Source organism: Bos taurus, chromosome 6, assembly GCF_002263795.3.
Source record: "Bos taurus isolate L1 Dominette 01449 registration number 42190680 breed Hereford chromosome 6, ARS-UCD2.0, whole genome shotgun sequence".
NCBI lineage: Eukaryota > Metazoa > Chordata > Mammalia > Artiodactyla > Bovidae > Bos > Bos taurus.
Genome location: NC_037333.1, coordinates 67,091,809 through 67,106,783, shown reverse-complemented (window position 1 = coordinate 67,106,783; position 14,975 = coordinate 67,091,809). Strand labels below are relative to the sequence as shown.

Here is a 14,975-nt window from a genome sequence, read left to right as displayed (position 1 = left end):
CAGTGCAGTGGTGGTTCAAGAAGTTTTACAAAGGAGAAGAGAGCACTGCAGAGGAGGAGCATAGTGGCCATCCATTGGAAGATGCCAACTGAGAGACATCATCGAAGCTAATCCTCTTACAACTAACCACATGAGAAGTTGCCTAAGTCTCAATGTCGACCATTCTGTGGTGGTTTGGCAGAGGAAGCAAATTGGGAAGATGAAAAAGCTCAGTTAGTGGGTGCCTCATGAACTGACTGCAAATCAGAAAATTGTCATTTTGAAGTATTGTCTTCTTTTATTCTACACAATGAGCCATTTTGCAATCCTATTGTGATGTATGATGAAACCAGGATTTTGTATGACAACAGATGAGGACCAGCTCATGGCTGGACTGAGAAGAAGATCCAAAGAACTTCTCAAAGCTAAACTCGCATGCAAAGGTCATGGTCACTGTTTGGTGGTCTGCTGTGGTTTGATCCACTACAGCTTTTTGAATCCTAACGAAACTGTTACATCTGAGAAGTATGCTCACAAATTAATGAGATGTAACAAAAACAAGCAACGTTTGCAGCCGGCATCAGTCAACAGAAATGGCCCAATTCTTCTCCACGACAACGCCTGACTGCACATTACACAACTGATGCTTCACAAGTTGATCAAATTGGGCTACTAAGTTTTGCTTCATCCACCATATTCTCCGGACCTCTCATCAATCGACTACTATTTCTTTAAGCATCTTCGACAACTTTTTGCAGGGAAAATGGATCCACAACCACAGGAGGCAGAAAATGCTTTCCAAGAGTTCATCAAATCCCGAAGCACAGATTTTTATGCTCTAGGAATAAGCAAACCTATTTCTCATTGGCAAAAATTTGTCTATTGTAATGGTTCCTATTTTGATTAATAAAGATGTGTTTGAGCCTAGTTATGATTTAAAATTCATAGTACAAAACTGTAATTACTCTTGCACCAACCTAATAGATTTCTGGGAAAGACTGAGGGCAGAGGGAGAAGAAAGTGTCAGAGGATGAGATGGCTGGATGGCATCACCGACGCTGTGGACACGAACTTGGGCAAACTCCAGGAGATAGTGAGGGACAGGGAGGCCTGAAATACTGCAGTCCATAGGATCACAAAGAGTCAGACACAACTGGGCGACTGAACAACAACAACAAGTTAGGGGGGAAAAAAAAACTCTTTTTACACAGAAAATCCCAAGGAATCTAAAAAACAGACAAAAAATAAAATCTTCCAGAAATTCTAAGCTCAGGAAAGTCACAAAATGTAAGATAAACATACAAAAACCAATTATATTTCTATATGCCAGCAGTAAGTGTATGGAAATATAAATTTTAAATGCAATACCATTTGCACTGCATCCCAAAATAGAGAAAAATACATACATAGATGCAAATCTAACAAAACAAGTTTCAGCAGATACCATAGGTTAGCTGTGAAGATCAAATGAGTAATGTATACGCAAACTGTTGATAAAATGTAAAATATTACAGGATTTATAAGACAAATCATATCCATGCCTCCCATACCCAGGGAATGTGGTGCCTCTCAGCCTGCTGCAGCTCAGTTTTCTGGAAAGATATTCAACAATGCCACTCAGGACAGTCTCCTGGGCTGTTCTGATAAACTGACTAAAATATAGGCATTAAGTAAGTTAGGCTCTATCACCCAAATTAATTATGACAGCAGGATATAATTTCTCTTTACTCATTTTGGATATCAAGAATTATACTTGAACCAAGGCACAAAATGAAGGAATGTTATCTGCCCCAAGCAAGAATTAGAATTCTATTTATAAAACTGACATGACTAAGAATGTTAACTGTGGTGTCAGAGTCATCTCTAAAATGGAATGGTGGGTGATATGAGGATTCTTGTTTTTCATACTCATTTTTGTCTTTTAATAAGCATTTAATAAAAATCTGTTTATTTTCTATTTAAGGCTTAAATAATTCAGCAGGCACTTCACTCTAAAAAACAGAAACTGATTAAACTGTATACTGTATTCATCTTGATATTCACTGAATTTTTTACAAATAATCTATCACAACATTAAACACTATCTTGCAATATAAAAACTAGACATATCAAGTGGTTGTTTTCAGTCATGTGTCAACCAAACTACAAATTACATTAATTGTATAATTTTTTAAAAATATGTAAATGTCCAATAAATATATAGTTTGCAATAAAAACACATAATGCCAAACATTGGCCACCAAGACTAATGGGGAACAAAATACTTATTAAAACATATATGCCATTCAGTTAATTAATAAAGAATAAGGACAAAAATACTTCCTTGTCAGTTATCCTAATTACACTACTCATTCCAGCCCCTCAATGATCTATGCACCATAAATGATGGGCAACAGGTTACTGACATAGTAAGGGCTTTAAAAATAATTTCTGGTTATTAAAGGCCACAGAGATGAAGTAAGTATGATTCTCTCATTACAAAGTTAAAGAATCCTTGTTAAACGAGATGGTAGTAACCATCTAGTACAACCCTTCCACTCTATAGTGAACGAAAATTGCCATAATCACAGAAATCAACTGACCAAATAAATAGGAAAATGAGGCCTTGAATCCAGGTCTCCTGATTCCCAGACTGGTAATACCAAAGGAGAAACACCTCTGGGACTAAAAGTTAAAATATCATTTTTAACATTTTAAATTTCAGCTAGACTCAGAAAGTTTATTTGTGGGGCTACTATCCTATGCAAGTTTGATAAGATATGACACCAAGGCATATTAAATTTTTAATGGCTAACAAGTAATCATAAAAAAGTCTTTGATTTCTTCTTTCATTAGTATACAGTACTTGCCATTATTTTTCTAAGCATATAAAGAGAATATTTATTAAACATAAAGGCAGAAGAAACCTGTGAGAATCGACTTCACTAGCTTTTCTTCCATATATACAAAAACACTAATAGATAATAAATAAGCTACCAACAAACATCTGCAGCATCAGCAGCATTATTCACAATAAATACAAAATGGGAAACAACTCAAATGTCCACCAACTGATGAATGGATAGACAAAATTGGTTTGTGTCCATACAATGGGATATTATTTGGCAATAAAAAAGGAACAAAGTACTAATACATGCTAAATACGAAGAACTTTGGAAATGTTATGGTAAGTGAAATAAGCCAGCTGCAAAGATCACATATTGTATGAATCTATTGATATGAAATGTATAGCATAGGCAAATCCAGAGACAGATTAGTGGTTACCAGTGCCTGGAAGGAGTGGGGAATGGGGACTGACTGCTAACAGTGCCTGTATTTCTTATGGGGTGATGAAAATTTCTAAAATCAGACAGTGGTTAACAGTTGCTCAACTTATGAACTGACCTTTGAGTAATTCAAGGAGTTAGAGGTGCTGACCATTTTCACAGTGGAAAATCCACACATAACTTTGCAGTTGGCCCTCTGTATGCATGGTTCTGCGCCTGTGGATTCAGCCACTACAGACCGTGTAGTAGTGTAGCACATGTGCATAGTGAAAAAATCCATGTATAAGTGAACCCACACAGTTCAAACCCATGTTGTTCACGGGTTAACTGTATCACCCTTTTTTTGCGTACACTTTAAAAGAATGAATTTTAAAATAAGGGAGGAGAATAAAAGCAAGAAACCTCAGAAAATAAATAGCCCTATTTTCGAACAGTTCCCTAAAACAACAGAAGAGGGAGCACTACAGCCATAAATTAGAAACTTAAAACTCCCTTTCTAAGTGTTTAGAAAACCAATTTCACAGAACAATAAACAACAGAAAGAATGAGGCCAAATTTCATATAAAGCTATTATATGAAAAAAAAGAAAGAAAATAAATAATAGAATAATACTTCTACTAATGGTGAAATCTTGCCAAATATGTCTACCATGCATACACAACAAAGGTCCATCTAGTCAAAGCTATGGTTTTTCGGGTAGTCATGTATGGATGTGAGAGTTGGATTATAAAGAAAGCCGAACACCGAAGAACTGATGCTTTTGAAGTGTGGTGTTGGAGAAGACTCTTGATAATCCCCTGGACTGCAAGGAGATCAAATCAGTCCTTCCTAAAGGAAATTAGTCCTGAATATTCATCAGAAGGACTGATGCTGAAGCTGAAACTCCAATATTTTGGCCACCTAATGTGAAGAACTGACTCACGGACAAAGAATTAATCTCAAAAATATACAAGCAACTCCTGCAGCTCAATTCCAGAAAAATAAAAGACCCAATCAAAAAGTGGGCCAAAGAACTAAATAGACATTTCTCCAAAGAAGACATACAGATGGCTAACAAACATATGAAAAGATGCTCAACATCACTCATTATCAGAGAAATGCAAATCAAAACCACAATGAGGTACCATTTCACGCCAGTCAGAATGGCTGCAACCCAAAAGTCTACAAGAAATAAATGCTGGAGAGGGTGTGGAGAAAAGGGAACCCTCTTACACTGTTGGTGGGAATGCAAACTAGTACAGCCACTGTGGAGAACAGTGTGGAGATTCCTTAAAAAAACTGGAAATAGAACTGCCATATGACCCAGAAATCCCACTGCTGGGCATACACACCGAGGAAACCAGAATTGAAAGAGACACGTGTACCCCAATGTTCATCACAGCACTGTTTATAATAGCCAGGACACGGAAGCAACCTAGATGTCCATCAGCAGATGAATGGGTAAGAAAGCTGTGGTACATATACACAATGGAGTATTACTCAGCCATTAAAAAGAATATACTTGAATCAGTCCTAATGAGGTGGATGAAACTGGAGCCGATTATACAGAGTGAAGTAAGCCAGAAAGAAAAACACCAATACAGTATACTAACACATGTATATGGAATTTAGAAAGATGGTAATGATAACCCTGTATGCGAGTCAGCAAAAGAGACACAGATGTATAGAATAGTCTTTTGGACTCTGTGGGAGAGGGCGAGGATGGGATGATATGGGAGAATGGCACTGAAACATGTAAATTTACACATGTGAAACAAATCGCCAGTCCAGGTTCCATGCATGATACAGGGTGCTTGGGGCTGGTGCACTAGGATGACCCAGAGGGATGGGATGGGGAGGGAGGTGGGAGGAGGGGTTTCAGGATGGGGAACACATGTACACCCATGGTGGATTCATGTCAATGTATGGCAAAACCACTACAATATTGTAATGTAAAAAAATAAATTAATTAATTAAAAAAAAAAGAAAGAAAAGACCCTGATGCTGGGAAAGATTGAAGGCAGGAAGAGAAGGGGGTGGCAGAGTATGAGATGGTTGGATGGCATCACTGACTGGATGGACATGAGTTTGAGCAAGCACCAAGAGTCTGCAATGGACAGGGAAGCCTGGCATGTTGCAGTTCAAGGGGTCACAAAGAGTCAGACATGACTGAGCAACTGAACTGAACTGATGCACTGCTGCTGCTGCTGCTGCTGCTGCATCGCTTCAGTCATGTCCAACTCTGTGTGACCCCATAGACGGCAGCCCACCAGGCTCCGCCATCCCTGGGCTTCTCCAGGCAAGAACACTGGAGTGGGTTGCCATTTTCTTTTCCAATGCATGAAAGTGGAAAGTGAAAGTGAAGTCGCTCTGTCATGTCTGACTCTTCACGACCCCATGGACTGCAGCATACCAGGCTCCTCCATCCATGGGATTTTCCAGGCAAGAGTACTGGAGTGGGGTGCCATTGCCTTCTCTGAACTGATGTGCACACACACACAAAGATGAAAATTACAAGATACAAAAGAACATAAATAATAAAAAACACTCAAAAGTGAGATGGTGGAACACAGAAAAGATTTAGACGTAAAATAAATCATTTCAAAGTGAAGTCTAAGATGCAAGGAACAAGAGTCACCATACACAACAGAGTGCTTTAAGAGAAATAAATAATGAAAATAAACTTTTATAGAACAAGAAGAAATTAAGAAAGATGAAAAGGATTCAAGAGAAGGCAACAAATATAGAAGGCAAAGAACTCCTAATATGTGTACAAGAATTCCCACAAAAAGAGAAGAGCAATACAAAAGGACGCAATAATGAAAACTATAATTTCAAAGAACTTGTCTAAAATTTTTAAATCTCTGCAACTTTAAATTGAAATAACACAAGTCTGGGGAAATCAACTCAGAAGAACCAACAAAGAGATGCATTCTCATAAATTATTGGACTTTAAAGAGAAAAAAAAACCTTTGGACATCTAGATAAAAATATCAAATGATTGTAACAGAAACAACTCTTATTCCTGACAAAAAATAAGAGTCATATATTTAGGATACTCAAGGAAAGAAAATATAAGCCAAAGATTTCATATCAAGCTGACTTTCAAATATAAAAATAGCAAACAAGCTGTCACCAACATACAAAAAATGAGAGAATGGATATTGTTCCCATAACTCCTTCTGAAGGAATCTACTAGAGGATAAGCTTTAAATAAAAAAATTGACTGGTGAGACAATATCAACAGACTGGTAGTAAGCATCAGAAATTATTTAAATGTAGAGCTATCTCTAAATGAGGTATAAAGGAGAATATGGAATAGTTAATATATGGGAAACGTTTTATAAACTGTTTTTAGTAACCATACTGTATGGTGTATTACACTAATGTTATTTATCGCCAGAAGATTCTGTGTAAAACATGGGAGAAAAATTGTTACATGATACTCTATTTCTATGTGTTTCCAAGAAATAGGCTTCTCAGAGCAGGATAAAAGAAAGAAAGATAATAAGTTAAAAGAGGCTAAAGCCCTAAATTTGAAAGGGAAGTATTAGCATGAACTCATTAAGGCTCTCAATCTTAAAAAATAAACAAACTTACACATATACAGTTCTAGTAACTGAAAAGACCTAGAAATAATGACCAATAAGATAGCAAAGAGCATAACTAATAACTAAGATTTTGGTTTTGAGATTCCATTTCCTACCAAAACAGGTTTTCTGAAGAAAACCTAAATCCAGGTCTGTGGCAGGAAATGTAAAAGATGAGCCAATCTTGTCATATCAGTTTATTAAGACTTTATCAAAGACTACCAGGGTTGTGTCAAAAAGACCTGAACACCAACTTGATGATGCTTCTACCAAAGTTGGGAAAATGCCCAGAATAGATTGAAACACAATAAAAAAATGTTTGTTTAAATCTATACATTTATAATGATACATAGTAAAGAAAAATACTGGTTAATCTTTGGAGAATTCTAGGTTGCTAATTTTTTATTTTGCAAACTGGTAAATAAAGGGAAAAAACAAGCACTGAAATAAAACTTTAGTGCTGATTTACCAAAGAATAAGAAAAAGTTTCTCTACATACTAGTTTTTTTATTTTAAATAAAGGAATGTTAGAATTGAAAAACCCAATTCTGCAATTCCTAATAAAGTAAAGATATAGGCATTATGCATCAATGCCTGTTAATATCACATGAAACAGGCAACCCCACTGTATGCACCTTTGGCTGAAGAAGTGCCACCACCAATGAAATAGTCTTGCCAAAAATAACATTACTGAATCTAATTAAGCATGAAGATAACTACCAATTTATAGGAAATACAGAGGAACCTGATAAAAGACATCACAGAAAATCCAATTTGTGTGAACATCTATAGGACAAGTGATTTGGTGGTTTCTTCAAACAATAAGGGGTAGTAAAGAGTTGGAGGAAAGCTATAAATTAAGGGACACTTAAAAAGACATAGTAAAGAGGCAAAACTATAGTTTGATTACTTGGATGACAAATACAGAGAAGTAAGGAACTTCTGGAAGTTCTAAAATAAAAATTATAAAAATTTGGGAGAATGGCTACTTTGGTGAAAAGGGGTCAAGAGAGGATTGTGTTTGGAAACAGATGGATGTAGAGCATCTAAGGGAGTAAGTTCTAGTCTCCTGATACAAATGGTAGTCACAAGGTTGTTGCCTTATAGGAATTCATTAAGTTCTCTATGTATTATACGGTTTTCTGAATTGGTGTTGTATTTTAAAATAACAAAGATTAAAATACAGATTTATAAATCAGAAATCTTTTTAATTTTATTAATCTTTAAACTTTAACTTTATTAATCTTTAAGTTCTTAGATGAATGAAAGGACTCCTTTATGAAAGGAGAAGTCAAAATGTTCTATTAACACAATCTCAAGATATGGAGAGAAATACTTTAATAAGGTTAATGTATAAATTGAGGGAAAACTAGAGAGTTTATGAAGAGGTGCACTAAGCTGTAGCTTCACTATTGTAAAAAATGTTTCCTTCTCTAATGGCAGCAGCATTTTGCCTTATCTATAAATTTGCGGGCTAGGGAGGAATAAAAATATAATGAGGGTAAACTGGAATCAAGTGATCTTTTTAAGACCACAGAATATTAGATTTTTAACATTCTAAAATGCAGTCCTATTTAATCAGGAAAAGCAAGGTACAAGTTTCAGAGAGGAGGGAATTTTGAAATAGGATTTTATCAGCAAAGGAAATTAATCGATGTACTTAAGACTTAACCAGAGAAGAAAAGAGAATCTTAGAAAATCACGAAAGCCTTAGCAAGTCTAAATGTAAATACAATCCATTCAATCATCAGTCCAAAACAGCATGACATGGTCTAACAGAAATGTGTGTGTTTGAAGGGAGCCCCAAGAACAGTTCTCTGTGCTCTTCTTTCCCATTCTCCCACTGTATATAACAAAGTCATGGGAGCGAGAGCAACGCCTATCATTTTAACTGCTTCAAAAAGCTGTTTATGGCAGAGGCTGGCTTTGATCACAACTGTTAATAGAAGAAAAAGTAAAGAGGGGCTAGAACAGAGAAAAAAAGAGAAAAGGATACAATGCATGTATCCTGTTTGCTTCAGATTCAGTACATGTTAACTGACAGAAAAAAGAACACAAGAAATTTTAAATTTTGGATCCAGAGTAATTACAAAATTCCTGGGTTCATATCATTAAGGACTCTGATTAACTATTGCTTATCTCATGTTAAATATCTCAAAATACAGTGAATTAGAACATTAAAGCAATATTAGACAGCTACCATCACAAACTCCTTAGTTGCTTCTTCCCTTCTAAATAAAAATATAAAACATTTAAATTTGTTTTTAAAATAAAAAACATTTAAATTAAAAAAAAAAACATTTAAATTTGCCCTGATCTCTGCATTCACTTTTCTAATTAGTCATTTTCTTCCTCTAACTTGGTTAGGTCCCCCCAACCCTGTTTATCTCTACTTCACTGATTTTCCAACAACTGGAGGTAGATAAAACATATCTTTATCAAAGCAGTTTAAGCAGTCATTTCTATGAAGTCTTAAAAACACACAATGGGTTTCTTCCCTCTTCTCAAAGGGAAAAATGGGATGAAGAAAGCCAAAAGCTTTGCAAGAAGAAAATGCAAACAGGGATGTGTCCAGCCTTCTTGAGTTAGTGGCATGATCGTATTCATCAACAAATGTTTATGGTGTGTTTCTTTTGTGCCATGCCACACAGTTTTACTTCTCTTCCCATCTTCAAACTCCAGCCACTACTAAATGCAATTAAAATCAGCGACCATTTTTCCAAGAGTTTAAGGAAAACTTCTTCCTCTTCCCACAATTCTGTGAACCCTTAAAGTAAGTAAATCAGCTTTCTAGAAAACATTAGAAGTTCATCCCCAGGATAAGGAACATTTGATTTATGTGGCAATTTACTATCTAGTCCATGTTTCTCTACTGGGCAGGTTTAATATGCAAAGTTACCTGTGAACATATGTTCTGTCTGCTTTACATCCCTACAAGATCAGAGAAACCCACAGTCCAAAGCAGACCCCTTTCTCTCACAAAGTCAAGGCAGGAGGGGAAATTAGAAAATCCATTTTGGCCTTCCAGTCAAGAGATATTCTCCAATTCAGCTTTACCAGTAATTAAATTAGTATTTGAAATCCTGTCATAACCATTTCTCAATTGGTTTAGAACTTAATAGTGTAAATGATCACCAAGTCACAACACCAACCAGAAAATATGGAAGTCTGGATTAAGATAATTAGGAAATTAAACAAAATGAAATTAAAAGAACAAAATATCAAACATGCACATGCACAAACTACTCTCCCTTTACCATGTCAACTAGACAGGTAGAGGTACCAGGAATTATGAGACTCAGCTTTCCTGTTATCACAGAGGGTAGGTAAGTTGGTAGCTCAGAATCACCATAGGGTAATGGAGATCACTCTTCCTCCAAAAAGTCAGCCAGAAATTACGATCTTCTCAATCTAATAATGGCTTCCCTTGTGGCTCAGCTGGTAAAGAATCTGCCTGCAATGTGGGAGACCCAGGTTCGATCCCTGGGTTGGGAAGATCTCCTGCAGAAGGGAAAGGCTACCCACTCCAGTATTCTGGCCTGGAAAATTCCACGAACTATATAGTTCAGAGTCACAAAGAGTTGGACACGACTGAGTGACTGTCACTTTCACTTTCAATCTAATAAACAGCAACACAGAATTAAGTAAAAATTTTAAATTATATAAACCTAAGGCCCCCCAAATGAAGCAGCTTGTAGAACATAACAAAAAATACAATATATATAAATGTAATATCCTCTCCTGCCCTTTTGTAGATACTAGAATCCTTTTATGATCATCTGTTTTCACCTTCCTCCCATACCTAAAAATATTCAAAAGTATTTGGAAATCTCAAAAAAGAGGCCTAGGGCCCTCAAAAAATTTAAGAACATTTTCTACAGTGATCTTTAGTAAGGCACCTTTTTCTTCAATAAAAGAGCATAATCTATTGTGTCTATCATTATTTCTGACAGAAGGTACCAGAAAACACCCCTACTGGAGGCCCTAAGATCAACTTCTGACATCCAAAACACAAACTTTCCTACATTCTTGTTTTCTATTTGACTATTTTCTTGGGATTCTAATATCTAAAAGTATTTCCTTAAATTATACTTATCCACCAAATCACTGTTAAATCATTTGCTTTTAATGAACTTGCTGAAGTTTTGATACCTATTTCAGTACTTCTGTCGCCATATTAACTAAATTGTTTTTTCAACAAATCAAACCTCAAACCTCCTCTTTCCATGTAACATTCTGTTAGTGTTTTATCCTTATATCTTTGTTAGTTGTTGAGTTCTGAAGCTGTCAGGAAATCTATGCAGACAGGGGAAATATTTTTCTTCACTGCCTGTATTTATTCTGTCCCATATTCTCTGAGGTTTCTGTTCATTGTTTTTCTTTCTTGGCTGCTCGGCATTTGGAACTTCCTTGACCAGGGGGACCAGGAATCAAACCCTGCCCTGAGAAGCCGAATTACGGACTATTAACCACTTCCCACCAGGGAAGTCCTGTTCATTCTTATTACTGTTGGTCTATCCAATCCCACAGTGTTTCTCCCAATTCTACTTTTTCCTAGCTGTCCATACATTCAACCTCCTGGAACCAATATGATAGCTTTGATGTCCAACCTTCAGATATTTCTTCAATACTCAGTTCTTATAAAAACTACCATTCCATAAATATTCCAAACATCATCAGTTAACCATAACTCTGCTCTAACCTCAATCAATCTCTAATATGAAAACAGGCCCATTTCATCCTACAGGTAAGTAAATCCAAACACCAAAGTCAGAAGAAAAAATACTGCATACAGAATGTCTGGCATTTCATACATTTTAAAGCATTTATTAGTTTATCTAACAAAATTAAAACAGTGACCCTCAGTTTTAGGTAAGAAAAATGATAAATTCTCTAATATGAAAAGCTATCAAAAATAAATATCATTTATTCCTTTCAGAATTGAAACTCCATACATACCTCTGTAGAAAATTAGTTTCTTCTGGATTTATCCAAGTAACAGAGAATGAATCCACATTATTTTATTATTTAAAAAAAAAAAAAGACTAAAATGTGCCCTATAGACATCACTGACTCAGTATGCCAAAAGGTGAAAGATTTAACTAACTTGATCATTTGCTGAAATTTAAAACTTAGTAAGAGGCTGTAGTTACCTCTTTTTGTAGATGAAGTTTGAAGCAACTGTTTGGCTTTGAGGGAAGTACGAGGCAAATTTTTCAGCCTTTGCGAAGCTGTTGAAAAATAAGGAACTGTAATATTTGCCTGGAAGGACAAGATAAAGGCTATAGCTTCTGTAAACTTGAATATTTTAAAACAAACTTGAAAATTTATCAAGAAACAGATAGGCGAGAATACATCAGAAACCTAAAATCAGAGGAATCAAAGTGATGCTTAGTGCATTAAGTTAGAAAAGAAAGGGAATGGAAATCTTAGTGCAAAGTGCATACTTTAAGAAATTGTTTCTTATAGATGAGAAAATCTATAACATGTAAACTGATCAAAATACCAGAGAAAACAAACCACCAGCAAACATGCTACAGGATGCAAAGAATACAAAGCTAATAAGTAAAAGTGATGAACACAAGCACACAGTACAGAAAAAAATAAATAAATGTAGTACTTGTTCAGTGCAAAAAAGCAGACTTTGGCAAAGCAGTTATTGTTAGATGAACTGTCCTAACGTGAAATAGTAATCCTCATACTCAAAAAGGAAAAGAAAACTCAGAACCAGGCAGGTCCTCAAGGGAGTCAACAATCTAGTTGCTTTAAATATGCTCAACACCATCTTGGTGTAGAATTTAACTAGCTGCATTTTAGACCTGGTTATCCGGACTATGTACATATGCATATGGGATGGTGAGGGGTAGGGATGTGTGTGCGTATGTGTTGGAGTTGAGGGATTTGGAGGAGTCAGAGCATCTGTTTTTTAAGTGTTCAAGGAGGAGTTCTAAGCTTTCTTCACAACTCCTCATCTATTAACTGCAGTAAAACTCTCAAAACTGGCAACTAAGCAGCAGTTCAGAGACATCCAGAGTTAAAGCTCACTATGGCTCCAATGAATGGGTGAGTCCCACAGCCACCAGTGCAGTCACCTATGTAAGCTGTTCTAAAACATCATTCTATGATGTGAAAATAAGACTTCATACACCTCTAGGATTTATAAGCACCACTTCCACCTGCCCCAAAAAAGAGATCTCAAACCATAAACCTGGCCAGCATTCAAACAGTCATTTGTGGATAAATGTATTACTTGATACATCACCAAAAAGAATTAAGGAGAATTTTTCTTTATTGCTTAATCCAATCAATGGTGATAGAATTTTCACTAATAGGAAACATTTTTTAAAAGTAACAAACCCATTTGATTTCAATTTCTACCAACACTTATTACAACACACTACTGCAACTAAATGTTGTATGCCAGTTTAAGTTAAACATATTGCCAGGCGGACTAGCAAAAAATTCTCCAAACTTAAAAAAAAGAATCAATTTTATAATGCATTACCCCATATCTATCCCACAGAAATATCAGGCACTATCATCATTAAATATTCTTCATTTATGTATTTATTCATACATGCTTTCTACCATTCATTTTCATTCATTCACTCACCCATTCATTCCTACTTTCTTTCTAATAATTGTGTACTTTATTCCAGGTACTGTTTTAGAAATAATGAATACATAGCTGGCTAGATAGACAAGTTCCTACTTCCATGGAACTAAGAGTTTAGGGAAGGGGAAACAGACAATAAACAAAGAATAAAATGCATGGCCTGCCAGATGGTGACAGCTAAGGAGAAAATTAAGTAGGAAAGGGGGACAAGAAGTAGGAGACATAAGCTGCAACTATAAATAGGGTGATTAAGAAATATTTCTCCTGAGATGACATTTGCCCAAAGATCTGAAGGAAGCACGGAAGTGAGCCATACAGATATTGGGGGAATGCACTGTAGACGGAAGGAAAAGCAGTAGTAAGGACCTGAGGTAGGAGTGTGCCGGATATACATGAAGAACAGAAGTAGGCCACAGTGTTTGTAGTGGCGCAAATGAGGGCAAAGGGTAACCAACTGCACGTAACGCTGGCAATCCACAATATCTATTAACCACTAGATTTCTTAAACAAGGGTTTAAATATAAAATATCATCTATAACCAATTGTTCTGTAAAGATCTTATTTAAATTCACAGCTATAATGACTCCAATGGACTTTATTTATCCCTCAAGTTTCATGGGTGATGTCACAAGAACAGCATCTACAGACAAGTGATGACTGTCCAATGGTAATGCCAAGAATCAAACTGCAAATAGGTTCAGGCAGTATACTCTAAATTTGCCTGATACAGATAGAATAAAATGAATGATTTTCATGATACCACAAAGAAACATAATGTTACACAAATAAGAACAAAAACTAAATTTTAATCTGAATTATCAATCTTAATTTGATCCATTTTCCAATGGCAAAATCACTTGTCTTTCTTTATTTTGACCATGTGGCTTGTGGGATCCTAGTTCCCCTCTAGGGATCCAACTTATGCCTGCTGCAGTGGAAGCACGAAGTCCCAACCACTGCACTGCCAAGGAGTTCCCAAAATCACTTTTTAAATGATAACGTATACTAAACTGAAGTCTCCAAATCCTTCTAGAACTTTAATCCACTCTTCACATTGCTATCAGATTCAATTTAAGAAGGAACCCTGATTAAAAGCTATGATAGCTTGTTAAGATGAAATCTAAACTCCTCAATATATTTTATTTACCTACTTATTTTTTGGCTGCACCACACAGCTTGTGGGATCTTAGTTTCCTAACTAGAACCTGTGCCCTCAGCAATGAAAGTACAGAGGCTTAACCACTGGAGTGCCAGGGAATTCCAAATACGGTATTTTAAAATTCCCACAATCTATCCCCTACCTACATCTCTCATTCTTGTCACTGAACTGACTAACCATCCTGTGACCCACACTTTAGTCAAACAAAACCACTATAATCAGGGTGTCGTTCTTAAGATTTCATTACTGGTCCCACTGTTGGGAAAACCTGTACTTTCTTCCCTCATGTGACACCTCCTCCAGAGCTGGCTGAGATATTTTTCAGTATCTTCTCAGAAAACCTCTTTATACTGATGAGTGTAACACCTCTGTTTCCCCATCACTTC

At 36.0% G+C, this 14,975-nt stretch overlaps 1 protein-coding gene across 2 annotated transcripts in view; it reads right to left on the bottom strand.

Annotated features, from left to right (window-relative positions):
- Positions 1 to 14,975, bottom strand: part of SLAIN2 (SLAIN motif family member 2) — a 71,834-nt gene that overhangs the window by 13,681 nt on the left and 43,178 nt on the right. The window contains exon 7 of one of the 2 annotated variants that reach the window (XM_024993301.2): positions 11,968 to 12,045. The exons of the other annotated variant lie outside the window; for it this stretch is intronic. Within the exon in view, the coding sequence (XP_024849069.1) occupies positions 11,968 to 12,045 (78 nt within the window). The remainder of the gene's footprint in view (positions 1 to 11,967; positions 12,046 to 14,975) is intronic. 2 annotated transcript variants of the gene reach the window in all.